The sequence below is a fragment of the Hyperolius riggenbachi genome, chromosome 9 (assembly GCF_040937935.1).
Source record: "Hyperolius riggenbachi isolate aHypRig1 chromosome 9, aHypRig1.pri, whole genome shotgun sequence".
Taxonomy (NCBI): Eukaryota; Metazoa; Chordata; class Amphibia; order Anura; family Hyperoliidae; genus Hyperolius; species Hyperolius riggenbachi.
This window is the reverse complement of record NC_090654.1, coordinates 253,471,792-253,499,558: the sequence shown is the minus strand read 5'-3', so window position 1 is coordinate 253,499,558 and position 27,767 is coordinate 253,471,792. Positions and strand designations below refer to the sequence as shown.

General features: G+C 43.2%; 1 protein-coding gene across 5 annotated transcripts in view; it reads right to left on the bottom strand.

Moving 5' to 3' along the window:
- LOC137533118 (cytosolic phospholipase A2 delta-like) overlaps positions 1 to 26,830 on the bottom strand; it is an 82,679-nt gene extending 55,849 nt beyond the window's left edge. For 2 of the 5 annotated variants that reach the window (XM_068254302.1, XM_068254306.1), the window contains exons 1-5: positions 26,737 to 26,830; positions 16,217 to 16,375; positions 14,282 to 14,417; positions 4,061 to 4,130; positions 2,478 to 2,614 (exon numbers count right to left, since the gene is read on the bottom strand). In XM_068254302.1, the coding sequence (XP_068110403.1) occupies positions 2,478 to 2,614; positions 4,061 to 4,130; positions 14,282 to 14,314 (240 nt within the window). In that variant the 5' untranslated portion in view covers positions 14,315 to 14,417; positions 16,217 to 16,375; positions 26,737 to 26,830. Of the gene's footprint in view, positions 1 to 2,477; positions 2,615 to 4,060; positions 4,131 to 14,281; positions 14,418 to 16,216; positions 16,376 to 17,118; positions 17,567 to 22,111; positions 22,213 to 26,736 lie in introns of those variants that run through there. The other 3 variants (XM_068254304.1, XM_068254303.1, XM_068254305.1) reach the window with 3 other exon arrangements.
- Between the last annotated feature and the right edge of the window lie 937 nt (positions 26,831 to 27,767).

The window sequence follows — 27,767 nt, the reverse complement described above, 5'->3', positions numbered from 1 at the left end:
TAGGTCTTCAGGCATTTCATCATGAAACAGGGGTTCTTATTCAATTCACTTTTTCATCTTATGTTCACAATAACAATGCAGCACTCCACAATTGAAAAAGTACCAAAGTACCAAGGTGAAAACAGTGGCGTATCTAGAGGGGTGCAGGCATGACTCATGGGCACCATACCTGCCCCCGTGCCTTCCCGTCACTCAGACTCAAATCAGATTAATTTTGTTATCTGTGGAACGTAGCTACTTAATTTATGTATATAGGGCGCACTTGACTACTTAATTATTTTATCTTGACGTACCTGGCTATTTCATTTGTTTATCGTGAGGCACCTGACTACTTGATTATTTTATCTGGAGGTGTGTGACTACTCAATTATTTTATCTGGATGCTTGTGACTACTTAATATTTTTATTTGGGGGCAAGTGACTACTTGATTCTTTTATCTGGAGGCATGGGGATATTTGATTATTTTATCTGGAATCATGTGACTATTTAATTGTGAGGCACATGGCTACTTAATTCTAATATCTAGAAGACTGTGGCTTCTCAATTTATATGTCCGGGGGTATATTAAGCTCTGGCATTTGGGTGACCTAGCTACTTATTTCTGGTATCTAGGGACAACACAATTGTGTTACAACAGTAGTGTTGCCTACAGATAAAAACTGCCTCTCCAGCAGTACTGAATTGTGGTATCCCATTGCTTGTTGGACTGAGATATTCCAACGTGCCTTAACACCCTTTGAATCAATAAACAGGGAGGGTGGGGAGATAGAAGGGGGCACATATTAATTGGTCTTCCTGGGGCCCTGTATGCAGGGGCATAACTAGGCCCCACCGGGCCCCCTGCAAAAATTCTGAGTTGGCCCTCCCCCCCCGGGCCCACTTGGGGCCGTTTTGGGGGGCTGGAGGGGTAGCTGCACGAGAGGAAAGCCATGCCCACAGTCGAAGGTCCCCCCCCCCCCTCCCTCACCTCGGGGCTCTCCCCTCTGCGCTCCCCTCCAGCTTAATAAGTGTGCGGGCAGCGGCGGGCAGCGACTGATACATACCTTCCTTCCCTGTTCCATGCGGTCCAGTGTGCATTCCTCGCTCTAGTCTCTGACGCGACTTCCTGTTATACAGGAAGTCGCGTCAGAGACTAGAGTGAGGAACGCCCCCCAAAACGGCCCAGAGCGAGGGCAGGGGTCGCATCCCCTATTGTTACGCCAGTGCCTGTATGGTCTTAATCTGTATTCAGTGCTCAAACTACTTAGCTTTAATGATGAGGGCATGGTCATAGCAATCATCCCTGCTATCGCATACGGGGCCGAGAGGCTTTGGGGGCCCCTCCTACTCCCTCTCCCCAACCACAAGTGCAGCCAATTAGCATAAAACCTCCCTGTTCGCTCACAAAAACCGTGTGCCAGAGCATGAGTAATATTCTTCTGCTTCCAGATGCTGCTGCTCAGCAGAACACTCTGCTACCATTCGCCAGCTCCTAATCACATGACCCACATGTGTTTCAGGGACCAAGGGGGCCAATGCTATCATTTTTGCAGGGGCGGCCTATTAAGTCTAGTTACGCACCTGGGTGAGGGGAAAGGTTAGTGTTAGGAGAGGAGAGGGGGAGGTTAGTGTTAGGAGAGAAGAGGGGAAGGTTAGGACCGGAGTGGGAGGCTAATTTAAGTTGTTAAAAGAGGGGAAGGTTAGCGTTAGAATAGAGTACAGAGAGGGAATAAGAAGAGATATTTTTAACAAGGTATCTTCAGCAATATCCCGAGCCATAAAACACAGGCATCCCTAACAAATGTACGCAAGAAAAGATGCTGTTTTAGAGGGGAAGGGGGATCTGACTGTGGGGGAAGAAGGGGGGGGGGGGGGGAGCAATTTCAGTGTTTGCCATTGGCGCCATGTTACCAAGATACGCCCCTGGGTGATAAAGTCCTGTCAAAATAATTCAGAGTATTTTCTCGCTTTCTGGTGGCTTAAAGTGTACCAGAGCTGATAAAAAGAAAACGTTTTACACATACCTGGGGCTTCCTCCAGCCCCATCCACTCGGATCGCTCCCATGCTGCCTTCCTCCGCTGCCCGCAGCTTCGGGAACCGGGTCCCGTCACTTACGTCAGTTGGAGCCAGCCTATGCAGGAGAAGTGCGCCCTCTACATATCTCTCTAGCGTCAGACTGGCTTCCGACTGACAGCAGTGACGGGACCCGGTACCGAAGCTGTGGGCAGTCCCTTTAAAAGGCATTTTATTGACGAGGTTTGAAAATAACACTTACTGCAGGAGAAAACTTTATTTGAATAAGGGACAGAGTGTGAGCAAGCAGCAGTGGAATATTACAGATGTCAATGGCAACCTATTTTTTTTATTATTATTTTTTACTTAGACTTTTTGTATCAAAGGTGTAAAAAAATTACTTTGATTTCTCAGAGCTATGAAAACTTTTTTTCTTTCAGACACCATCAATCAAAAGCCATCAAAGAAAAGTCTTTCACTTACCTTAACATTTGAGCAGATGGTGAACAAAAAGGTTTCATTCCATACTGGACAGCTGGAGTTTGACACAGTCTTGGTCTTTACCATCTTATTAGAGGCAGTTGGAAGCCACAAGCACACATAACAGTCAGCATTGCTCACTATTCACAGGAAAGAAAATTTGGTGTTAATTAAAATAACTGACTCAATGAAGCCTGGCTGTAGAGAGGAAACAGCCTCAGCATGGGTAATAGATGGTAAGAAATGTTCCCATTGCAACTTGCATCAGAGGAGCAAGAGAACTTGTGACAGGTGAAATGCACATAATCCGAATACTAATCCGAACATTTGTATAGTAATTTTCTCCTGTCTGACTCAAAGCACTCAAGAGCTGCAGCCACTAAGGGTGCACTCAAGAGGCCACCCTGCAGTGTTAGGGAGTCTTGCCTTGAACTCCTTACTGAATAGGTACTGACCTGAGCCAGGATTCGAACCCTGGTCTCCCATGCCAAAGGCAGAGCCCTTAACCAATGCTCTTTCCAGAAATCTGTTAACCTCGCAAGACTTCTTTAAAATGAACACTTGGAAGCTTCCATTACTGTTTCCTGGGGGAGGCTCAAAAAAAAAGCTGCCCCCCAGGCTACAGAAAGAGTACATGTTTTATGTAACACGTGAGATTTTTAACTTCTTGATGGTGAGCTTAAAGCACACCAAACCAAGTCAAAGCTACCTAAGCTAAGCACAGAGGTCTGTTCATACTGGATCCACATAGCTCTGTGTGTTATCCGTTCCTCTCTTCATTCCCCCTGTCCCGTAATCACTCCTTGGAAAATGTGACTTTCGGCTAAAGACACATTTTGCAACAGAAAGAGGTAGGCTTGTGGCGATGTTCCCTCCAAATTACTTCTTATTCCCCCCTCTTTCCCTGGGACCGTTCACATTTCTTAAGAGGAGAAACTGGGAGGGTAACAGGAAGAAACATCACAGCAAGCCTGCCTCTTCCTGCCTGATAATTTGACTTTAATTAAAAGTCAACTTTTTTAAGGAGTGATTGAGGGGATCGGGAAGGAGGGGTTAATGAGGAATGGATGGAACAACGCACTATGCATGATGACACACCTTACTCCTGTTCTCGCGATAAGCTATATGAATATTATACTGTATATGATGCTGTGCAATTGCTTGACTCAAAGGCAACCTTTATATTTTTTTTCTATCTAGGATCAGGGGTGTAACTAGAGCCCCTGTGATCACAGAGCTGTGGGGAGCCCCAACTACTAACCTTCCCCTCCTCTGATACAGGGGCTCATCCCTCAGATCAGGTGAATTTGTGGCTACACTTGTTATGGGTGTGAAGATCACAATGGCCACACTTGTTTTATGACCCTTGTGAGATGGGCCTCCAGGCCATAAAGGGCACGAAGGAGAGGCAAGGGAAGGGGTGTGAGGCATTGGTGGGGCCTCATCAAAGTTTTGCTGGGGGCCCCCATGAATTGTAGTTATGCCGCTGTCTAGGATGCTTCCAAATGTTTTACAATGCATCATTCAAGCTCTTTGGTTTACTATTCGGATTGTTTTCTACTTAGATGATAGAACTCTGTACTTACTCCAGTCTGCCCATGGGATGTTTAATGCTCGTATGACTTTTACTGTTAATAGCCTGATGATGCTCTGCTCCTGTAAAGAGACAAAATGTTATATATGGTCAAAACACCATCACTAGGAACACCATCACATTTACATTTTATTTATTAAATTATATGTTGTCAAGAATATATTCAGTAAATAGTTAGTTCAATAACTAACATTATAGATATGACGACTACAATATTTGAATATTCCATCACAATTTTTTATTATTATTATTATTTAGTATTTATATAGCACCTACATCTTCCGCAGCGCTGTACAGAGTATATGGTCTTGTCACTTAGAGGGCCTCACAATCTAATCCCTACATTAGTCATATGTCTATGTATGTATTGTGTATATATCATAGTCTAGGGCCAATTTAGAGGGAAGCGGATTAACTTATCTGAATGTTTTTGGGATGTGGGAGGAAACCAGAGTGCCTAGGGGAAACCCACACAGACACAGGGAGAACATACAAACTACATGCAGATAGTGCCCTGGCTGGGATTCGAACCGGGGACCCAGCTCTGAAAGGCAAGAGTGCTGACTACTACGCCACTATGCTGTCCAATCACAATGGAATTATACACCATTAATTTTCATTTGCTAACTGAATAACAGCAACATAATATAACTAAAATCGAAACAAAAAACCCAAACAAACCAACAATCCGTGCAGTCAAGCAACAACACATACTTGCATCCAACTTGTATTATTCATATATTGCAAATGCAAATCCGATAATATAGTGCCCTCATTACTAGGGTTAAAATAACTTGCAATTAGAGTAATAAAGCAAAAACAGAAGTTTGCATACGACTTGCATTATTCATACATTGTAAAATAAAATCTAATAATAAAATGCCCTCCTACTTGAGCTACGTTCACAGTGGTGCATTGCGACATAATGGCTGCATTGTAACATGGAACATCAAACTGCGTTGCATAACCTATGCGATGTTCACTGTGTGAGCGGTGTGGTGTAACGGTGTAAGTAATCCCAACTCACTGCATACAGTGCGTTACGGCAAAACGCGCACGTTCACACTGACAATAAAGCATACTTTTCACTGACTGTATGCTTCAGGCTTCACCCTATGCAACGCAGCCAACGGATAAAGTGCGGTGCAACTTTTCCATTTTGTTCTCGCTTTTACAGGGAACGTTGTGTTGCGTCCACCGTGAACTTAGCCCAAAGGTGGACACACACTATATAATTAAAAGATCCAATTTTTCACCAATTCAATAATTTCGATCGGTTGTCTCGAAAAATCAAGAGCTTTTCGATCAAGAATTTCAATCAAATTTCCCATTTTTTTCGATTTTTGGAGATCGGACATGTTGGAGATTTCAGATCAACTTTATCAAGAATTGTATGGTGTGTGATAGATTGTCAATTACTTGTTGTACGGTTCCAATCAATGTTTTTCTGAGCTTTCAATTATTGTATTTATCATTGGGGGAAAATTTTACATGATACATTGGTGTGGTACATTAGTCAGATTTTTGAATTGTTACAAACAGTCAGAAAAATTGATTGCTATTCTTGAATTGAACAGATACTTAAAAAATGTATGGTGTGAGGCCACCTATAGCGTTAAATTAACAAACAATCAGTGTAATTAAGCAAAAACACAAATTTGCATACAACTTGCAATATTCATACATTTGCATACAACTTACATTATGCATATATTGAAAATATAAATCTAACAATAAAGTGCCTTCATTCTTAGTGTACAATTGGTCTTATCATCTGATGTGTGTAACTAACAATCTCATTACTCACAAATATTCATATAAGGTTTGCATAAAACTTGCATTAGTCATAAACTTGCAAACAACTTGCATTATTCATATTTTGCAAATATAAATCTAACAATAAAGTGTCCTCATTCTTAGCATACAATCATCTGATATGTGTAGCTAACAATCTTATTACTCACATATATTCACATAAAAAAAGACACTTAAGCCTTGAAAAAAAAAAAATCAGTTTTACTCACCTGGGGCTTCTACCAGCCCCCTGCAGCTGCCCGGTGCCCTCGCAGTTACTCATGGAGCTTCCTGTCCCCCGCCGCCAGCTACTTTCAGTTTTCCCGACAGACCTAGCCTGCTACTTTCACTTCGCCGACAGACCTGCATAGAAGTAGTCTTCTATGCATTCCTGTCCGCAATAGCGTACGGCGCCTGTGCAGGGCGCTATTGCGGACGGGAATGCGTAGAAGGAGATGCGTACCCAGGCAAGCGCAGGTGCAGTAAGCCTGTTGGCCAAAAACGAGTGCAGCTGGCGGCGAGAGACAGGAAGATCCGCGAGTGACTGCGAGGGCACAGGAGGACAGGTGAGTAAAACTGATTTTTTTTTTTTTTGCTTATACTTAAGGATCCCTTTAAGGCCTCTTTTCCACAAGCAGCTGAACGCTGTGGATTCACAGGCGGCCCCCATCATGTATTTGCATGTGAGCATGACTGTTGCTGTCGCTGACGTTTTTTTGCCGCCATGCGTCAACTGTGATATGCGTGGTGTTACTAAATGCTGGCATTTTCTGCATGTATTTGCAGCTGAATGGCGCTTGTGGTCAACAGCAGGGCAGCTGAACAGTTTGATAGATGAAAAAAGAGAGGCCTAAGGCCTGGGACCCACCAGCAGCGCTTTTCTGAGCGCTTGTGATTTGAAAAGCTCTTGCTATTGTAATGCTGCGTGTGTGATAACACTTGAGGGATGTGATTTTTTCTTTTCCGTTGTTAAATCACCCATAGCATTACATTAGCAAGACCTTTACAAATCACAAGCAGTTATGGTGCCCATACACGATACAATAAAAACGTTCGATTTTCCCGTTTATTCGATCTAAATGATCGAATTGAATGAAAGTTGAAAATATTTTTTTTTCGATCAAGAAATTCGAACGATTATCCCGTTTTTTCGGTAAAAATGATCGGACATGCTGGAAAAATCTTTATATTCGATGTAACAGAATACTCGAACTAAATTATCTAATTGAAAAATTGTACCATGTATGGCCACCTTTAGAAAAGCGCTGCTAGTGGGTGCCAGGCCTAAGGCGTATTTGTGGACATGCAACTGCCCAACTGGCACTAATTTGCTAGTGATTTAGATATAATAGCAATCATGTATTCCCAGCCCCAGCACAAAGAGAAAATGGGAATATCCTCAAGTATGAAATAGAGTGGAGCAATACTTTTCTGAATAAGCCGCTCCACCTTATAGCTGTAGGTTATGAGCTCTGTCGTAGGGCTAATTAAAAGTATTATAGAAATCACAAGCAAGTTATATGAAAAGTGTACAATGGCTGTAAACAGTGAAAGATTTTATTTGACAGACCTGTTCCTGCAATGAACATGGCTGCACAGCATGGTGTAGTTACATGACCAGCACTCCCCCAGAGATGGCTGTGCAGACTATAGCAAATCAAGTATATACTTGTATGTTCTAAGGGTTTAACTTGAGGAAAGACTTTTACTAGCTTAATGGAATGACTGAGGACATCTTAACACTTCCCTAATCTGATTCCAATGCGTTGGGATGAAGCAATTGTCAACACAAGATTCATCTGATGCCAGTAATTAAAAATCTCATCTTTATTATTGTAAAGGGAGGTAAAACCACAACCTGCTGCCAACTCTCACACGCAACAGATTTATGGATTTCAATTACATAAGATTGTAATGAATTGCTTTCTTAGGCTCGGTTCCCATTTGTTTACTGGGTATAAAAAAACCATCTAACTAATGAGGTATATATAGTGTGAGAAATAACTGGGCATCAAGAACACAGAGGTGAGTATCAAAGTCAGAGTCCTAGCTCAACCCCCCCCCCCCCCCCCCCCCCCAATTGCTTAAAGTGAACCTGAGCCAAAGCTTGGGTTCAAAACAAGCCCTTACCCTGAAGAGAAGGAGGCCTCAGGATCAGAGCCGGTTCTAGACTTTTTTTGCTGCCTGAGGCAAACTTGTAAGGATGCACCCCCCCCCCCCCCCCCCGATTTGGAATGATTGCACAGCATCCAAAAATATTTGCCCTCAATATTAATGGGTAGGTAGCCAGGTGTAAGTGCCCTCTGTATAGGGTAGCGAGGTGTAGTTGCCCACCGGGGGATAGGGAGCCAGTATAATTGCCATAGTTGCCCCAGTATAGGTATCTAGTATAGTTGCCCCCAGTATAGGTAATATAGTTGCCCTAGTATAGGTAGCTAGTATATTTGCCCCCAGCATAGCTAGTATAGTTGCTCAGCATAGGTTGTACAGTTGCCCCAGTATAGGCTGTACAGTTGCCCCAGTATAGGTAACTAGTATATTTGCCCCCAGTATAGGTAGTATAGTAGCCTCATTATAGGTAGCGAGTATAGTTGCCCCCAGCATAGGTAGTACAGTTGCCCCCAGCATAGGTAGTATAGTTGCCTCCAGTATACGTAGCTTGGAAGGAGGGGCAAGAAGCACAGCAGCGGGGAGGGTGGTCCAGACCCCCCCTCCAGATATTGAATCAACGGCAGGCGCAGCAGGCGGGGAATGACTCACCACTTCCTCGTTCCAGACATCAGAATGCTGCTTTCCACAGGTCTTGTCTGCCTTCAATGTCACTCACTTCTGCTAATCAGGAAGTACAGTAAGCGCCATTTAAGGCGGAGATCTGTGGAACACAGCATGGCATCTGGAACGCGGAAGTGAGGTAAGTCATTCCCTCACCCACTGTGCTCCCTCACCCACTATCGCCTCACCGCTGATCTAATACCTGAAGCGGGGAGAAGGAGGGGACCCACTTCCCCCCTCTTCTTGCGCTGCCAATCTCCCTCCTGCTCGTGGTGGGGATGGCGGGGCCCCCTTCTATGCAAGGCCTGGGGCAATCATGCCCCCCTGACGCATGACGCTGCCTGAGCAAGCTGCGTCACTTGGTGTCATGAAAGGCCCACCCCTGGATCTAATTGAGGCTTCCCTTGCTAGTCTAAAGCCCCTCATTGCTGAGCATGTCCCCCCTCCACATTGGGGCCACGCAGCTCCCCTTCCTGATTTATGGACGCGTGGTAGACGTGGGAGCCCGCCCGCACATGCACAGTAGCACGGAGCCCTCGGCTGCTCACCTGACATCTAACTGCTAAACAGTGATGGGCTTCCGAGAAGGAAGCCATTAGAATTCAGAATTAAAATGAGGCTTACTTAACGCAGGTGTGAGCATTGGGAGACAGGGGGCTACTTACCCAGAAGTCTGTTGGCTTCTATGCGTCTCAATCCACCTCGCACGCGACCTATGGGGTGCGTTCCAAGACTCGCTGCCACACTTCCTCCTTCAAGCCGGAAGGAGGAAGTGCGGTAGTGCGTGATGGAACGTGATATTATTGATTAAGTGATTAACTGATTCCTGTGAGAAGAGAGACACCTGATCTGCATCGAATGCTCTATTGCTGGTCTGTGGTCGATCAGCCAGTTTATCTGGTGAGCGGTTCATTTGTATATTGGTGATTGGGATCACAAGTGGTAAATAGTAGTGCATGTGCACAGTGCTATAAGGAGAGGTAACAACTGGAGTCACTAATACTACACCATAAGCGATTCTTGTTTGGATTTCCCAAGGATCTGTCAGGACAAGGAGCTGGGATTGTAAGGAGATCGGTGGATGTTTGCTGCCAATCATGGCCACGTTGTCCGCTGCGCACTGTGCAGGCGCGGAACTACTGCACCTGCGCAATGTGCCGCGGACAACGTGGCCATGATTGACAGCAGCGCTTCACGCAGGCGCAGTAAGGATGACCTCGAGGTCATCCTCTGCACCGTGCGGGGAGCCCGGGACAGTGGCGTAGAGCGGAGCGGTCAGCGTGGGACAGTCGGCTGCAAGGGGCTGGAGAAAGCCCCAGGTGAGTAACGTTGATATTTTTATTTTTTGCCTGATGATTCCTTTAATCCTTTTCTGGCGCCAGCCATGTGCGCCATTCAGTGGGCTCCATGGATCCAGAGGCTTCCCTCTCCCAAGGTAAGTATCAATACTTTTCACCTAACAGCCTCCCAGGTTTACTTTAATAAACCTCCATCCCCTCCCTCCTAAAGTCAAATGGAAGCTTCCATACACGCTGTTAGGAGCCCTGTGGAATAACAGCTTTGCATACTCATATTTTACAGGGTAGCATGTAGACAAGCAGAAGTAAAATAAAGTTTGTCACTAGTTCCTGCAATATACAGCAGAATACCCGAGTAGCTCACAGTGACCCAGAACCACTAGGAAGGCATGCAGCTGAACTGACGGGACTACATTTTGCTGCAGCAATAGCGGAGTGTTCCCTTAACTTTTATAAGGAGAATGAATGAAAGGTTGACTAATGGCGGCTTCCCCAGCACAAAATATCGTGTTGTTTTAGGCAGCGTAGAGGACATTGCATCACAGAATCAGACTGTATACAATAATACAGAGTTGTAATTGTACACAGATTATACACACAGCATATTCATTTTCTCCTACGTAAACATGACTAATATTCGTTTATTATACGGTATTAAATATGACAAGGAATTACAAGCGTGCATTATTTAGTAAGCAGTCCATTCCTGGTAGATTTATATTGTGTCATATAGCATAGCCTTTATTATCTTCTGTCAGCCACAAAAAAAGGACTGGAAAATATGGAGTGTTACTATAAACATAGTAGCAAACATAATAGCATTATAAGCAAAGATGCAGCATGAATCTTATCTGAACTCTACAATTTAAAACACTAGATAGCAAGGAATATTTATAATGTGACTGAAGTGACACACAGCATGATGGGATGTGTGTGTATATATATAGTATCGGCCTCACTTAGAACTTCCTGTGTGCCCGATTTTTTGTTTTTTTCTTCACTGAAAGGATTATTCATTCAAAACTAAAATCAGTCTCTCAGTAGTCAGATGGAGTCAGGCTCATGATTGCCATACTGTATACAGACAGTCTACTACTTACAAACAACTCCAGTTACAATGTTTCAGAGATACAAATAAAGTTTTCTACATATACAAAATATACAATACTGTTTCTTTTATTAATTTTTGTTGTTGTTGTATACACTGTTATACGTAGTGAAAAACACTTAAAAATGCCCACAAGCACCGCAGGCCTATCTGGGGGTCATTGCTTCTGTGCATGCGCCACTTCATCGGTCGTGTACTGCATGGGTGCGTACCTGGTGATGTGGGCACGTACATGCACGGACGCTTGCACGTGCCTGCGCAGAGGTGCCTGACCCCTCTGATGGGTCGGCGATGCATACGGGTGGCCAGCAAGGCACCTGGGCAGGACCAAAGCTGTGACAAGGGATCCTCCAAATGACTTCTAGGGTCTGGAAGATGCCCCAGGTAAGTAAAGATAGATTTAGGTTTTCACCTCGAGTCCTTTATAAAGCACATATGAAACGACCAAAAACCATAGTTTGCACAATGTCCAAAAGCAAAACGTATCCGTTTCATCATGTCTAACACAGAACTCGACTAACAAGCATTCTCCTGGAATGGAACCCATTTGTAAGTAGAACACCGGTACAGTGCAAAAGTGCTAAGCAATCAATATCTACTGGATATAGATAGCTTACCACTGTGCATTAGTGTTCGACTTTTTATCAGATATCAGCAGAGATTTGACTTAAGGTGGCCACACACCATACAATTTTTTAAATATCTGTTCAATTTAAGAATTGCAATCAATTTTTCTGACTAATTGTAACATTTCAAAAATATAACCAATGTACCACACACGTATATTAAATTTTTCCCCAATTATGATAAAAACGATTGGAAACTGAGAAAATTGCTAGAGTGTGTATATTAATAAATTGACAATCTAACACACACCATACAATCTTTAGAGAAATGGAAAAAAATATCTGGCATTCCGGATAGATAAAAATCGGAAAAAAAAACGGGAAATCCGGTCCAATGAAAAAAAAAGCTTTCGTTTTTTCGGGAGATCCGATCGTTTTTATCGAATTGCCGTAAAATCGGATCATTTTATTGTATCGTGTGTGGCCACCTTTACTTTTCCTGTAACCACCAGAGCCACCAGATCTGTACTGCCTGCTACAATAAGCTATTGCAGCACTTCTATCCCGGCCCTTCAAACCCCCACATCCCAATACATTCTGTCAAACTCAGAGAAAAGCTTTTGAGTGGCCATACATCTGGCAACTTGGCGGCTCATCGACAATACAATTTGATTATTATAATTGGATGAAAATCGTTGCCACCAATAATATCAATGATGCAACCAATTTTGAGCCGAAATTAGTCACATGTATCGATCGGACATGCTGCAAGATGTCAGGCCGAGATGCTCGATTGGTAACTGCGTGTGATATCGGGACGAGTGTTAAATGCGACGGAACCCCCGGCACTGTCCCCCTAGTGTAAGATGTGCCCTCTGGTGCCCCATGCAGTATACTATACCTGTCAGTGCCCGCCGCTGGCTCCATCCTCATACACTAGCCCCACGTATGACGCCACAAACACCCCCGTGTATACAATGGCAACCACGTGGGGCGCGTATATGAGGAGGGAGCCAGCAGCGGGCACTGACAGGTAAAGTATACTGCACGGGGCACATTTTATATTAGGGGTACAGCAAGGCAGCCGGTGCGGCGTCACAAGGCCGACTCCCGAGAGATTTCATGCTGAAATTGATCAGGAATCGGCCTGCAGTGTATGGGCAGCTGACTGATCTCTCTCCAATCAGATATAATCAGAGAGAGATCTGTCTCTTGGTTGATCTGCCCATACATCATCTGATATATGGGAACCTTTATGCTCGGTACACACGTCAAGTTTTTGCGTTCGATAGATGCGTTCAATAAGTAATTTCCGACATATCCGATATTACTTTCAATTGTTTTACTGCTTGATTTCTCACAGAAGTGAATGGAAATTGATAAGAAAAGGTAAGAGATTCGAACAGGAAATCGAGCGGAAAAAACGAATCCAAAATCAATTGAACGGAAAACCGACCAACAAAAACACATCCTGTGTGCCAAGCATTACTCCGAGAATAGCTTTCCACAAACAGCATTCAATCAACAGAACAATGAAACACTAATCAATGGGTGACTATTTTTTTCTTCACTTGTTAGTCAACTATACAGCAATTTATATATTAGAAAAATTATGAGTCATTTATAAACAAAATGGTACATGTTTTTCATCGGTTTACAGCACTCGGTATTATTTGGAGAGTAAACACTGACATCATAATCAAGGACAAACTGTAATAACGAGTGATCCTCTGCCTGGAATACATTTAGCCACAGACCCTGAACAAGCATGCAGATCAGGTGTTTCTGACTGAAAATGGACCTGTACTCAGAACTTCCTCTCTGTTCTAAAAGATAAGCAACAGCATAATAACCAGAAAAAACATTTCTATCTTACAGATATGTCTACTGTCTGCTTTCAAAGGAGATTCCTAAGCTACCACAGCTGAGAGATTAAATTACACTGGTGATTAGTCACAGATGAGGGAGAAATACTCTAAAAATCTCTAAATACACACAGGGCGCATTGCTTTCCCTCTGTCCTGTGCAAGGGTACAGGTCCACTTGAAGTGTGTGATTCAGACACCCAAAGAGATCGGCAGGATTGCCACTAATAATGCCAAAGAAATCAACAGGACTGCCAGGCAACTGGTATTGTTTAAAAAGAAAATAAATGGCAGCTACCATATGCCTTTCACTTCAAGTTCCCTTTAATGCATCTTAGCCTATAAATGAAAACAAATGTTACAATAAACAAACTGATCATTCATGCATGAGCAAGCAAGGCTGTAAAATCCAGAAGTTCTGATTCAGGATGATATTATTTACGGTCTGAGTTTAAAGGATGAAGGGAATAACTGTCTGCCCAACAAACAAGTCTTTTTCAAACTCTATCATCTTATTTGAACCTCCTACTGTCCGCTGTGCACTCTGGAAGGCTGCCCTGTCTGTGTTGGCCATGCTAGCATCTCTAGTTGACCAGGATTGACTGTCTGTTTCAGTCCAGCTACATCTATATACAGCAACCAATCTCTATTGAAATTATTGGTATCCAAAATCTTTGTTCTTTTATAGCCAATAGAGCCATCTCAAGCCATTTCCCAGAACAATGCTCTCTTGGGATACATCTCCAACGTTTCCAACCTATGAGGAGCATCCAAAACACAAGTGGAAGTTAGTAAGTAAAAGAGACTTGCCTTGTAAGGGACAGCAGAATGTCTGCGAGGCATCCTTGTGAAATGAGAAGATGGTTTATCACATTAGAGTCAGATGTAGTAATGAGTATCCACCCTCGTGTCACTGGCAGTAAAAGATGAAGCTCCAGTCCCAACTCTTTAGGAAAAAGCAAGACAGGTGTAAATATACAATCCTCACCACGCCTCTCTCTAAATTATAGTCCCTTGTTCCTAGCACGCCTCCTGAATAATATTCATTCAAGCTCATCACCTAACTATGAATGGGAGGAGATACAAACAGGAGGTACTAACAACAGGCTCAGTGTGGTGTTTGGTTTATAAGCAGGTGACACAGAAAAATACTTTCTTCATTTCTGTCCTATTTTTCTTTCTACAACTTTTCCTCATCAACTTTCTACAACATGCTAGTTGAAAAGCCATGTTTGATTGGTGGCCATTTATTACTACAAGCTTAGGTTTGCAATAACAGTTTAAAAAATGTTCAGCCCCCATTTGGCTCTTACAGAACTATAACCAAGGATTGAACGTCATTCCAATCAGTGGCTGGTATCCCCTTTCCCACGAGAAATCTTTACTTTTTCTCGATTATAGTTCGTGAGGGGGGTCTGTATGGCTGATATTGTAGTGAAACCCCTCCCACAGTGTGATGTCATGACCATGGTCCTGACAGTTTGCTGTCTGTGTACCTCATGGCATTGTGGGAAATAATGGCTTTTTCCAACTGCCAAGCAAGCAATAGCTCCCTCTGTACATATCACTCTCAGTAATGAACATTCCGCACAGATCACCAAGCAGGACTAAAGAAGTCGGAGCGCACCCCTGAGCAAAATACGGATCATCCAGGTGGCAAAGGAGGACGGCAAGGAACCAATCAGCCTGAAGGGGACTGGAGGAAGCCTCAGGTATGCATACATTTTTCCTTTTGACTATCTCAGGTTTACTTTAACTAAAAAAAATAAATAAAAAAAAAGTGCACCCTCTGTTCAGTCATGCAAGCAAATCTCAGGCCAGTGAACCCTTCAACAACATTGGAAAGATACACACACAGAGGGTTTTCCAGAATCATTTCTGACGCTGTTGAGCATACATGATAAAAGGGGGCTAATAGAATATCGCTAAAATCAGTGATATTCTACTGATGGATTCCAAAAGTAAACTATCAGGAATATTTACCAATATTTTTCTTTGGTCAAACCTAATCCAACTCTAATACAGAACCCTCCCATTACCGATGCCTAACCCCCTGCCTGTGGTGCCTAACTCTGTGACCCCCTCCCCCCTTCACGGTGGTGCCTATCCCTAAGACCCCGCACCCTCCAGTGGTCCCTAACCCCTCCCCTGGTGGCAAGGAAGTTACATTTCTGCGCCTGATTAGCAGCAAAGTGAATTTCGCTGGGGACTTGTGGAAATGCATAGTTCCTTCCTCGCTATGCAATGCAGCAATTAGCATTTCCGCAAGCCCCCGACGCCCGAGATGTCTCAGGCGCCAAAATTTTCATTGTCTGCTGCTAATCAGGCGCCTCAATGTACCTTTCTTGACACATATCACGGCCACTATAAAGGTTGTGATTTTCAAGAAAGGGAAATTTTGGCCCCCGGGAGCCCAAATTTCCGTCCTTTTCCGCAAATTGCAGCTTTTATAATAGGCGCCTATGGAGATGCCATTTATCCCGCAAGGGCTCCTATGCCATTTTTTCCATGCCAAACCTTTTTTTCTTATTTTAATGCTAGCAGTTTTGTACAAGCAATTAAAAAGTGATTTCGCAGCAATCCTATACTTCATATAGGAGTGCAGTCGCTCAAAAAAATGCTGCTGGGTCCGAGGTTGTGATTTGGGGAAATCGCACCTAAGGAATCACCACTTTTGACTTTAATTGATCTTGTGCTTTTGGAAAAGTGTATGATAAGTAAACAAAAGTCCCCAGTTTAACTCACCTAGGGCTTCTTCTAGCCCCTTGTAATCTTTCTGGTCCCTCACCATCATTCCGCGATGCTCTCTTAAGCCGCTGTACCCTTTGCAAAGCTGGTCCACTCAGCCAGTTGCCGGCCTCTGCGCATGCGTGGCCACGCCCTTGCTCCTCCATGACTGCGCTCCTGTAGCCGGGAGATAGTTCTGTAATACTCAGTATTGTAATATTTTTCAATTATTATGGTTATGTATTCTAAACAACATGAGAACATATGAGATTTGGTACAAAGACAGTAAACATAGCTTTATTCGGTGACCAATATAGTGGTCTGGCAATGGCATTTAGAACAGGCAAAGAATTGTGTTTGCTTGTCCTATCCATATGGTACTGCATTGCCATCTACGTAGTAAGTGATATTTCAGTTTAGTGAATTATGCAGTTGGCTGTAGGAAGGTTACATAACTGTGTCTCCCAGACTTTGTCAAATTTAGGCCTCGTTTCCACTACGCGCCGCACATTCTGCAAGACGCGTAGGCGTCAATTCCTCTCCTGCGAGTGCGCAGCCGAATTCCGGAAGCCATGCTATACACGGCTATGGGATTCGCTGCCACTCGCACGAAAACTGACAGCAATGTCGACCGAATCGCTATGGCAGGCGATTCGTTCATCGGCACCATTATTCCCTATGGCAGAGTTTCTGCAGATTCTGACCGATTTCTGCGCTAGTGGAAACGAGCCCTTAGATGGTCAGCTTCTGCGAGCGTATAGAAGGTTTTTGTACGGTAAGAGAGAGGTGGATTATCCTAATCGTATCACCTAGGCCAGGTGGGGTAGGATTTAGCTGTCCAGTTGCAATTGCCTTTCTGGCACAAAAGAGTATCTTTGAAGTGAACCAAAATTGAAGAACAAAAAAAAAATGTAACTTACCTGAGGCTTCTACCAGCCCACTGCAGCTGCCCCGTACCTGCGCCATCACAAAGCGATCCTCCGGTTATCCACAGATCCACAGCGCCCTACTTTGTTCTGATGTGCGGTCCTGGTCGGCGCGCCTTCTTTTATTTCCTTTTAAACAACACCAGTTGCCTGGCAGCTCTGCTGATCTATTTGGCTGCAATAGTGTCTGAATAACACCAGAGACAAGCGTGCAGCATTGTCAGATCTGACAATGTCAGAAACACCTGTGCAGGGTCTATGGCTAAAAGTATTAGAGGCAGAGAATCAGCAAGATAGCCATGCAACCAGTATTGCTTAAAAGGAAATAAATATGGCAGCCTCCATATCCCTCGCATTACAGTTGTCCTTTAAAGAGTAACTGTCGGGCATAAAATAAAAAATCAATTATTTATTTTTATCTGGGAAACAAGTAATAAGGATGCTAATCAGGCAATCCAAAAGTTAAAATCACTATTACTTTTCTTGTTGATAAATTATCATTCCACAGTTTACATGACTCTTATTTGGTACACAGAAAATTTGGTACACAAAAGAGAAGTTGCAGGGCATGCTGGGTTGTCCTTTTTTTTGCTTCTCTACTTCCCCTCAGACTTAACTAATGCAGCCTGATTGGCTGAAGCCTCTTTCCCTCCTGTTTTCCCCTCCCCTTCCACACCTCTGTTCCTCTCTGATTGGCCAACATTTCTCAGGCTGAAACAATGCACTTTCTATAGTGAAGGGCGGGCAAATCAGGCAGAGGAGACTAAGGGCGGATATTACATCACGACTGGCTTCAAAATAGCCACAGTAAATATGGAAACTGTCTAGAATAGGATTCTCTCCTTTCCTTTATAAAATTTACAGGAATCATAACGTGGACAGTACAATACATCTGTTATGTAAGTAGAGCAAGTATTTATCTACTTATACAGGATCTTCTCAAAAAATTAGCATATTGTGATAAAGTTCATTATTTTCTGTAATGTACTGATAAACATTAGACTTTCATATATTTTAGATTCAAATACACACAACTGAAGCAGTTCAAGCTTTGTCTTGTTTTAATATTGATGATTTTTGCATACAGCTCAGGAAAACCCAAATTTCCTATCTCAAAAAATTAGCATATTTCATCCGACCAATAAAAGAAAAGTGTTTTTAAAACAAAAAAAGTCAACCTTTAATTAATATGTTCAGTTATGCACTCGATACTTGGTCGGGAATCCTTTTGCAGAAATGACTGCTTCAATGCGGCGTGACATGGAGGCAATCAGCCTGTGGCACTGCTCAGGTGTTATGGAGGCCCAGGATGCTTCGATAGCGGCCTTAAGCTCATCCAGAGTGTTGGGTCTTGCATCTCTCAACTTTCTCTTCACAATATCCCACAGATTCTCTATGGGGTTCAGGTCAGGAGAGTTGGCAGGCCAATTGAGCACAGTAATACCATGGTCAGTAAACCATTTACCAGTGGTGTTGGCACTGTGAGCAGGTGCCAGGCCGTGCTGAAAAATGAAATCTTCATCTCCATAAAGCTTTTCAGCAGATGGAAGCATGAAGTGCTCCAAAATCTCCTGATAGCTAGCTGCATTGACCCTGCCCTTGATAAAACACAGTGGACCAACACCAGAAGCTGACATGGCACCCCAGACCATCACTGACTGTGGGTACTTGACACTGGACTTCAGGCATTTTGGCATTTCCCTCTCCCCAGTCTTCCTCCAGACTCTGGCACCTTGATTTACGAATGCCATGTAAAAGTTGCTTTCATCCGAAAAAAGTACTTTGGACCACTGAGCAACAGTCCAGTGCTGCTTCTCTGTAGCCCAGGTCAGGCGCTTCTGCCTCTGTTTCTGGTTCAAAAGTGGGTTCATGCTTCCATCTGCTGAAAAGCTTTATGGAGATGAAGATTTCATTTTTCAGCACGACCTGGAACCTGCTCACAGTGCCAAAACCACTGGTAAATGGTTTACTGACCATGGTATTACTGTGCTCAATTAGCCTACCAACTCTCCTGACCTGAACCCCATAGAGAATCTGTGGGATATTGTGAAGAGAAAGTTGAGAGACGCAAGACCCAACACTCTGGATGAGCTTAAGGCCGCTATCGAAGCATCCTGGGCCTCCATAACACCTGAGCAGTGCCACAGGCTGATTGCCTCCATGCCACGCCGCATTGAAGCAGTCATTTCTGCAAAAGGATTCCCGACCAAGTATTGAGTGCATAACTGAACATGATTATTTAAAGGTTGACTTTTTTTGTTTAAAAAACACTTTTCTTTTATTGGTCGGATGAAATATGCTAATTTTTTGAGATAGGAAATTTGCGTTTTCATGAGCTGTATGCCAAAATCATCAATATTAAAACAATAAAAGGCTTGAACTACTTCAGTTGTGTGTATTTGAATCTAAAATATATGAAAGTCTAATGTTTATCAATACATTACAGAAAATAATGAACTTTATCACCATATGCTAATTTTTTGAGAAGATCCTGTATATTTGGGTTTTTTTCTGAGATAGTATGGCTGACAGCTCCTCTTTAACATCAATGTTTTAGGGTGCTTTTAAAGTATGCGCCTTGTGCAATAACGCAACTCATTACTGCTTGTGAACATGCTGCCTATACAATTATACCTGTGTTGTAACGGATCACATTATCCTAACACATTGCTTATACTAGGCTTCTGGATAACTTCTGAAAATGCACGTGCTGCCAACCAAATGACCATACTATGCAATTACACATGTTTTTACGTGCACAGTATGTGTTGCATTATGCGTATGTTATACAATGTATATACGTGTGAACCTACCCCTAATGTATCACAACACAGGGGTTGGGAGGCAGGGCCGGGCCGAGGCATAGGCTGGATAGGCTCCAGCCTCAGGGCGCAGTGTAGGAGGGGGCGCAGAATTCATTCAGCTGTCATTCCTAATTGTGTTTGAAGCAGAAAGAAATAATACAAGGGGATACATGGCAGTGACTGCAAGCCATATAACTAGATATGAAGGTGTTGGGGAGGTTGTGGGCCCTGTGGCGCCTCTTAGTCAATAGCAATCAGTGTGTGATGGCTGGGGAGGCAGGGATGGAGGGGCGCACTTTGGTGTCTCAGCCTTGGGTGCTGGAGGACCTTGTCCCGGCTCTGTTGGGAGGAGGGGGGGGGGGGTATCACCTCTTATACCAAGGAGACAAGTTTTAGGGTCCAAGGTGACACGTAAACCCATTCCATAAAGTAGGAATTTGATAACTTGCTCCCAGGTCAGTGATTATATATGATATATACCGGGCCAGATTTCTGGAAAGGCCCCAAAGGCCCGGGCCTCGAGTGGCTGCAAACCAAAGGGCACCTAAACATGAAAGAGGGGTTACTATATATCAAAGAAGAGGGTGAAAATGAGGAGCAACACCTGAAAAAGGGAACTGATGCTCAAGTGAGCTTCGTGAAACAAAGGGGCTGCTGTACATGGATGATACACATGAAGAGTGGGCAGCACATGGAATGGGAGGGGCTGCTGTACATGGATAATACACATGAAGCAGGGGCGGCACATGGAATGGGAGGAGCTGCTGTACATGGATGATACACATGAAGAGGGGGCGGCACATGGAATGGGAGGGGCTGCTGTACATGGATGTTACACATGGAGCTGGGGTGGCACATGGATTGGGAGGGGCAGCTGCACAAGAAAGCGGAGTCACAACATACGTACTTGGCCTAGGGGCACAAAAAGTATAAATCTGGCTTTGGATATACAGTGGGTTGCAAAAGTATTCGGCCCCTTTGAAGTTTTCCACATTTTGTCACATTACTGCCACAAACATGCATCGATTTTATTGGAATTCCACGTGAAAGACCAATACAAAGTGGTGTACATGTGAGAAGTGGATCGAAAATCATACATCATTCCAAACATTTTTTACAAATATATAACTGCAAAGTGGGGTGTGCATAATTATTCAGGCCCCCTTTGATCTGAGTGCAGTCAGTTGCATATAGACATTGCCTGATGAGTGCTAATGACTAAATAGAGTGCACCTGTGTGTAATCTAATGTCAGTACAAATACAGCTGCTCTGTGAGGGCCTCAGAGGTTGTCTAATGGCCCGTACTCACGGGCTGCAAATGTTGCCTGTCGCCAGCACACGTGAGCGTGTGGGCGACAGGCCGGCGACAGCTTCTCTCCAGGTCCCTCCGCGTACACACGCGGAAGAGGGACCAGCGGCGAGGCGGAAGCTGTCGCCGACGTTCCTCCTCCCTCCGCCGGAAGCTCCATATACTTTAATGGAGGTTGCTGTCGCTAGTCCGCGTAATCACGCGGACTAGCGACAGTTGCGGCGGGGGTGCGGCGGCGACTGTCGCCATGCGATTGAAACTTTCAATCGCATGGCGACATGAGTGACGGGCGACAGTTCGGGGTGCGCGCGCGTGCAACGGCCCATACTCACGGGCGACCTGTCGCCGCAACACGCGCGCGCCGCGTGTTGAGGCGACAAAAGTCCCTCGTGAGTATGGGCCATAAGAGAATTTTGGGAGCAACAACACCGTGAAGTCCAAAGAACACACAAGACAGGTCAGGGATCAAGTTTTGTGGCAGGAATATGAAAAAATGTGGAAAACGTCAAGGGGGCTGAATACTTTTGCACCCCACTGTATAATATGATGGAAGGAAGTGGCTAAATGGGGCATCCTGTGCAATTAGAGCCACTAGCTCATGAATGCACACTCGCGTGTGAACAGATGCTTGCATTTACTCACAAAATATCACTTTACCATCATCAGAGCATCATCAAAGATATGGATCTCATGTTTATTATAGTCCTGGACCCTACTTTATCTAAATCTGTCCCAGCATCTTGCATAATGCATATCCCAATATCCATGAACTCTATGCATGCACACACATCAACCTGAGGCTTCTAAAATATGTGAATGGCACCAATCAAACCTTAAGTTTACACATACTTTATATAAAATTAAATTACCTACATTTAGAAGTAACAGACTTGCTTGCTACAGTATGATTCCATTGTTGCTTATTTCCTGTAGCTACATGAAAGATGCCATCTTGCTGCCTGGTGATGCTGGCACTATACACAGAACAGATAAAAATTCTTAGCCTGATGTGTTACTTTAAGGCTCCCTGCACACTGCAAATCCGTTTTGCCATTCCGATTTGCAATTCCGATTTTCCCTGAATACAATCAACAGAAAAACAGAGGAAAAAACACAGCATGCAGTAACGATTAAAAATCGGAATCTGATGTAAAAACCGATTAAAAATCGGAATCAGAATCGCATGCAGTATGCAGGGAGCCTAAAGGACACCTGAACTGAGAGGGATATGGAGGCTGCCATATTTATTTCCTGCAAAAAAATACTGGTTGCCTGGCAATATGTTGGTGTTTTATAAATCAATAATAATAATAACTTCAGTATACTGTATTCTGTAAAGTGATGTGGAAAATGTCGACACTGTATAAATGCATAATAAACTGCCCAAAAATTAGCTATGTGCTTTTGCGTGTATTTACACTTGTGTCTCATTTCAAACTGTAAAGTTCACCCGAACTGAGAGGGATATGGAGGCTGCCATATTTATTTCCTGCTAAACAATACAAGTTGCCTGGCTGTCCTGGTGATCTCTTTAGCTACAGTAGTGTCTGAATCACACACACCTGAAAAAAGTGTGCAGCTAATCCAGTCAAACTTCAGTCGTACATCTGATCTGCATGCTTGTGCAGGGTCTATGACTAAAAGTATTTGAGGAAGAGGCTCAGAAGGACAGCCAGGCAATTTGCATTGTTCAAGAGGAAATACTGTAAATATGTCAGCCTCCATATCCCTCTCACTTTAAATTGCAATAGGAGAATTTACAAGCAGCAGCAGCAGCACTGTGGGTGAAATCTTAATTTGCAGATCTCAGTCCCTGCAACTTGGGGAAGGAACCTTTGTCGTACTGCATTACTGAAATCCCTGTTTGAAATGTAGCTAATTTTTAAATGGATTTTAAATCAACATGGGAGCAGAGGTCACCGGCAGTCTCAGTTAAAGTGAACCTGAGAAGGTTCACTAGCCCGTATTTATACTCACCTGGGGCTTCCTCCAGCCACATGAGCACCATAGCCTCCCTCGCCGTCCTCTCCGGTCCCTCTGTTCTCCAGCAATGACTCCCAATAATAAGGGCAGTCGTGGGCTTTCTGCACATGTGTGGCTCGGCTCGAGCGCGCGCCCCTCGTCGCGCTCCCCTCCCCTGGAGCGTACTTCTCCAAGGGGCGGAAGCACGGTGGGTGCGCATGCGACCAAGCCATTCATGCGCAGAAGCTGCCGACTGGCGGCGACTGACCGGATTACCGGGAGTCGTAGTGCCAGGACGGAGGGGCCGAAGAAGATGGCGAGGGAAGCCGCAGTGCTGATGGTGCTGGAGGAAGCCCCAGGTAAGTATAAATAAGGGCCAGTGTATCATCTAAGGTACACTTTAAGCTAAATTGCCACCACAAGACCCCGGAAGATGGATCGGGGAATAAGCAACGATGAAAGATGCAACAAACGTTCGTTCCCCGATGCATCTTCCGCAATCGCATACTGCGGGAAACAAAGGACAGACGCAAACGCAACATTGATTAATTGCAGTCATTTGGGTGGGGGGGGGGGTGTTGTTTTAATGGGGATCGGAACAACTGTCCATGACAGGATCCATCATGACGGTTGGTCAAAACTAATGATTGTCGTGGGTAATCTGCCATCGCTGAGCATCATTTAACGAACTTTCGTTTATTCAAACAATATAGCGAAAATGGTCGTTCGTCAACAAATCGTTGCAAAAAATCTTCTGGTGGGTATGAGCCTTTAATAGGCCTGGTTTACACTTGCGTTGGAGTGGTAAACAGATCTGATCACCGTGCGATTGGATCCATTTTAACTCCGTTGCCACTTCCGCTCCGTTTCCATTCCGCTGCTTCCGTTCTGTTTCCCCACATCCCCCCCAGACCCCCAAAGTGTATTTTTCTATTTAGAATGGTCGGTTTCTTTACTAGTGTGAAGAAACGTTCCGTTTTCTCATTACCCCCAATGCAGCGCTTCAGCTTCCGTTTCCGTTCTGCTGGGCTCAGCGGTCCGGAAAAATTCGTGCTGCAGGAAACCTGCGTTCCATTCAGCGGATCATGCGGAACAGATCAGTCTGAATGGACGAATGTGAATGGATCCATAGGTTAACACTGGATTGAATCGCATCCGTTAGGATCTAATCTGGGAACGGAACTTTTTTTTAAGTGTGAACAGGGCCTAAGTAAGATGGTAGTTGAACCTCTGATGAATGCCAGCATTGTTGCAATGTGCAGTGTACTGTTCTTTGTAACAGAAATAAGCAGTTTACATGTAATTTCCAGTAGTACCGAGAATCCTAAGGTCTGTTCTAGACTAGTGAGCATTACTGAGTCAGGCTCATGTCACTCTATATGTATCCTAGCTTCCTATGGGAGTGTTCCCGAAGGCTGTCAGAGTGAATAAGGCAACCACTGTGGAACATTAGTCTTACACAGTGAATCTTCTACTGTGACCTTACTTGCTTGGTGACTCATGGCAATAAGAATTCTCATACTTGCTCAGGTGACAATGCACTTTTATCATTAGTTGTCATGATGTGTGGCTTGTGCCATGTGCTTTAAATCCGTCTCCCACGTGTCACCGTGCGACTAATCTGCATACAAAATCACTATTTACAACGACAACATTCCATTCCTGGGAACAGAAGGTTAAAAAGACAGAGCCTTCTGAGAGGAAGAGAGTGATGTCACAAACACAAAACAGTAGTCCCGTTTCTTCTAAGGCGTGGATTATTAACACTCCAGGCACCTGCAGAGGAGATGACCCTCAACACCATGCTGTCAAGGAGAGTCAGATTATAGCATGCGCATTGCATTCAGCACTGCCATTGAAAGGAAACCTCAATCACTTGGAAAGAATATTGCTGTTAAAGTGGGATGAAGCTCAAATTTAATCTATGGTCTGAAGCTTTAAGCAAAGCAATAAAACAAATAAAAAAAATACACTGGGTAGCCCAAAAAAATAGAGACACCCTCTAAAAACGAGTTGGTGCACCTTTAGCTTTGATCAAAGCAGATATGCATGTACTCAACAAGATGCTGATACAGTTACTGAGGAATGTTGGTCCATACTGACATAATGGCAGTTCTGAGATGGACCAGATTGGATGGTGGCGTTTCCAAGCTTTGAAGTGATTCTTCGACTTGCACAAATGCTCAATAGGATTAAGGTCAGGGAACTGAGCTGGCCATGGAAGCAGGTTAAACTCTGATTGATGTTCCTCAAACCATTTTGGGACTGATCGAGTTTGGTGGCAAGGGCACGCAACAGGCATCTTTTCCTATTTTTCTGTGATATCAAAGGCACTTTTGATGGTGCTTTGCAAAGTCTGTTTAGTTGTGCGTTGGGATATGCTTTGTGTTGAATTCAGCTGTAATTTGTCATGTTGTTTCCATTCTGTTGCTGCAGACTATGCGTGCTACTCGCCTTTCCACTCTCTCGTTCACCACCCTTTTTCGACCAGAATAAGTCTTTATCACTTACATTTTTTTTTCTCAACTGCCAATCACTAAACACCACAGATACTGTTGGGCAAGAAAATCCTAAAAAGAGTGATTGTTTCAGAGATGCCAGCACCAGCTCTTCTTGTACCGATCATCCCTCGTTCAAAGTCACTTAATGTCAAAATGGGTAAGATGAAAGATTTAACTTCCGTCATAACTATATCGTCCGAAGCTGCTGCTGAGCATTTCTTCTATAAGCAACTCTGAGCTGTTACATCACTCTACGTCACTGATGGGCTGGTTTACTATATACCAATATATATATATATATATATATATATATATATATATATATATATATATATATATATATATATATATATATATACCAATATATATATATATATATATATATATATATATATATATATACCGGTATATAGTCTAGAAGCTTCACTCAAAAGCTAATTGCTAAGTAACCAAAGCTAATTGATAAGTACCAATATACTAATCTGTATAAGCAATGCAGAAAGTATTCAGCAGAACATGCTCTACTTTGTTTGCACAGTAATTACAAGGCGAACTTATAATCGGTCCTGCAACCGGTAATGGCATCAATTAGGTTCAGTTAAGTGTAAATATGCCTTCCGATCATACTAAACATTTTTTTTTTGCTGTGTTTAAGGTTTTAGAGTAAACATTTTAAATTTTGAGATTCATACCACATAAAATTAAGATCTTATCTACTGTATTTTTACATATACCGTAGTGATATTTTTGATGTAGGCAAAAAATATAAGGGTGTAAATGAGAATGTAAAAGTATCTTCTGTAAATGTTATTATTATTATTATTATTATTATTATTATAAGTACTGGTTTGGTTATATGTTTTATTGATGCATTTATTAGAATATGATATTATATTTCTAATGCAGTTTTTTTAATTTAAGATTTACTTTTTGCAGAAAAAAGTAACAAACAATACAAAATACACCTAAAACTCACACAAAAAGAAAAAAAAAAGGGGGAGTGGCAGCCCTCTAAATCAAAACTGCTGCTCTTACCTTCCCATAATGCCTTTTTCAAGCAGTGGAAGGATGTGGTGGCCATCTTGGAAGATGTGTTGGAAAATATTCTGTTATTACAGCAGTTTCAGGAAAAGACCTGCAAAAGAAAAAGAACTGAGAATCAGCAGAGTTACCATATTTGATTTTTTCCCATACAGTTTCTTAATTATCAGCACCAGAGTTCTGTTTTTTTTTTCAAATAGAACTTTTTATTGGTCCTTGTTAGAAGACAATTACAACATATGCGTTATACTGTACCAGTAGAATTTTCTTTACATCAAACATTCAGTGAAAAATATATACTACAAATAAAGAACAAAGTATAACATTGAATATAGTATTCACAATATGACACTGTTGTTGCTAAATAGCTAAACTTTTACACATAGCTTTGTTCATTAACAGTAATTCCATTTTAGTTCTGTTTTAAGTGTAGGAGGCCTAAATCATTATTGCTGCTACAACAACGTTTGCACAATATGGCACAGGGTATTATGTAAGTTGTTCCTCTTGGACCTCAGAACATTACATTCCGTTCCCACAATCCAAAAACATGCAGGTTTTCTCCCGAAAAGTCTCTGTGTGTATTTGCAAGTGTTTTTACTAAAACTAGCTTGAGCATTTTTTTTCTCCTGGATCGTGTGGCCGGAAGCGTTTTGCACATGCACAGTTAGAAGTCTTTATGGAAAGCACAGACTACAGGAGCACAAACAGGCCTAGTTGACATTATAAATCGCTATCGCAAGCGCTGAGCGATTTTGAAAGCACTTTTCTAAGTGCTATCAGAGAGATTTTCGCTTAGAAAAGCGCTTTTCTAAGTGCTTTTGTGAACATGATGATCTGTTACTATAGAGATACTTTGTAACAAGCAGGCATGAAGGTGGAGCTTTGACACCGCAGCCATGAAAAATAAAAGCTACCACCCCTATCTCTACAACATTATGGCCTCAATTCACTAAGATCATGCTGGAGATAATAAGGCAAGAGATAACTTACCTCCACACAGTGAGAGAGTTATCTTATCTCTT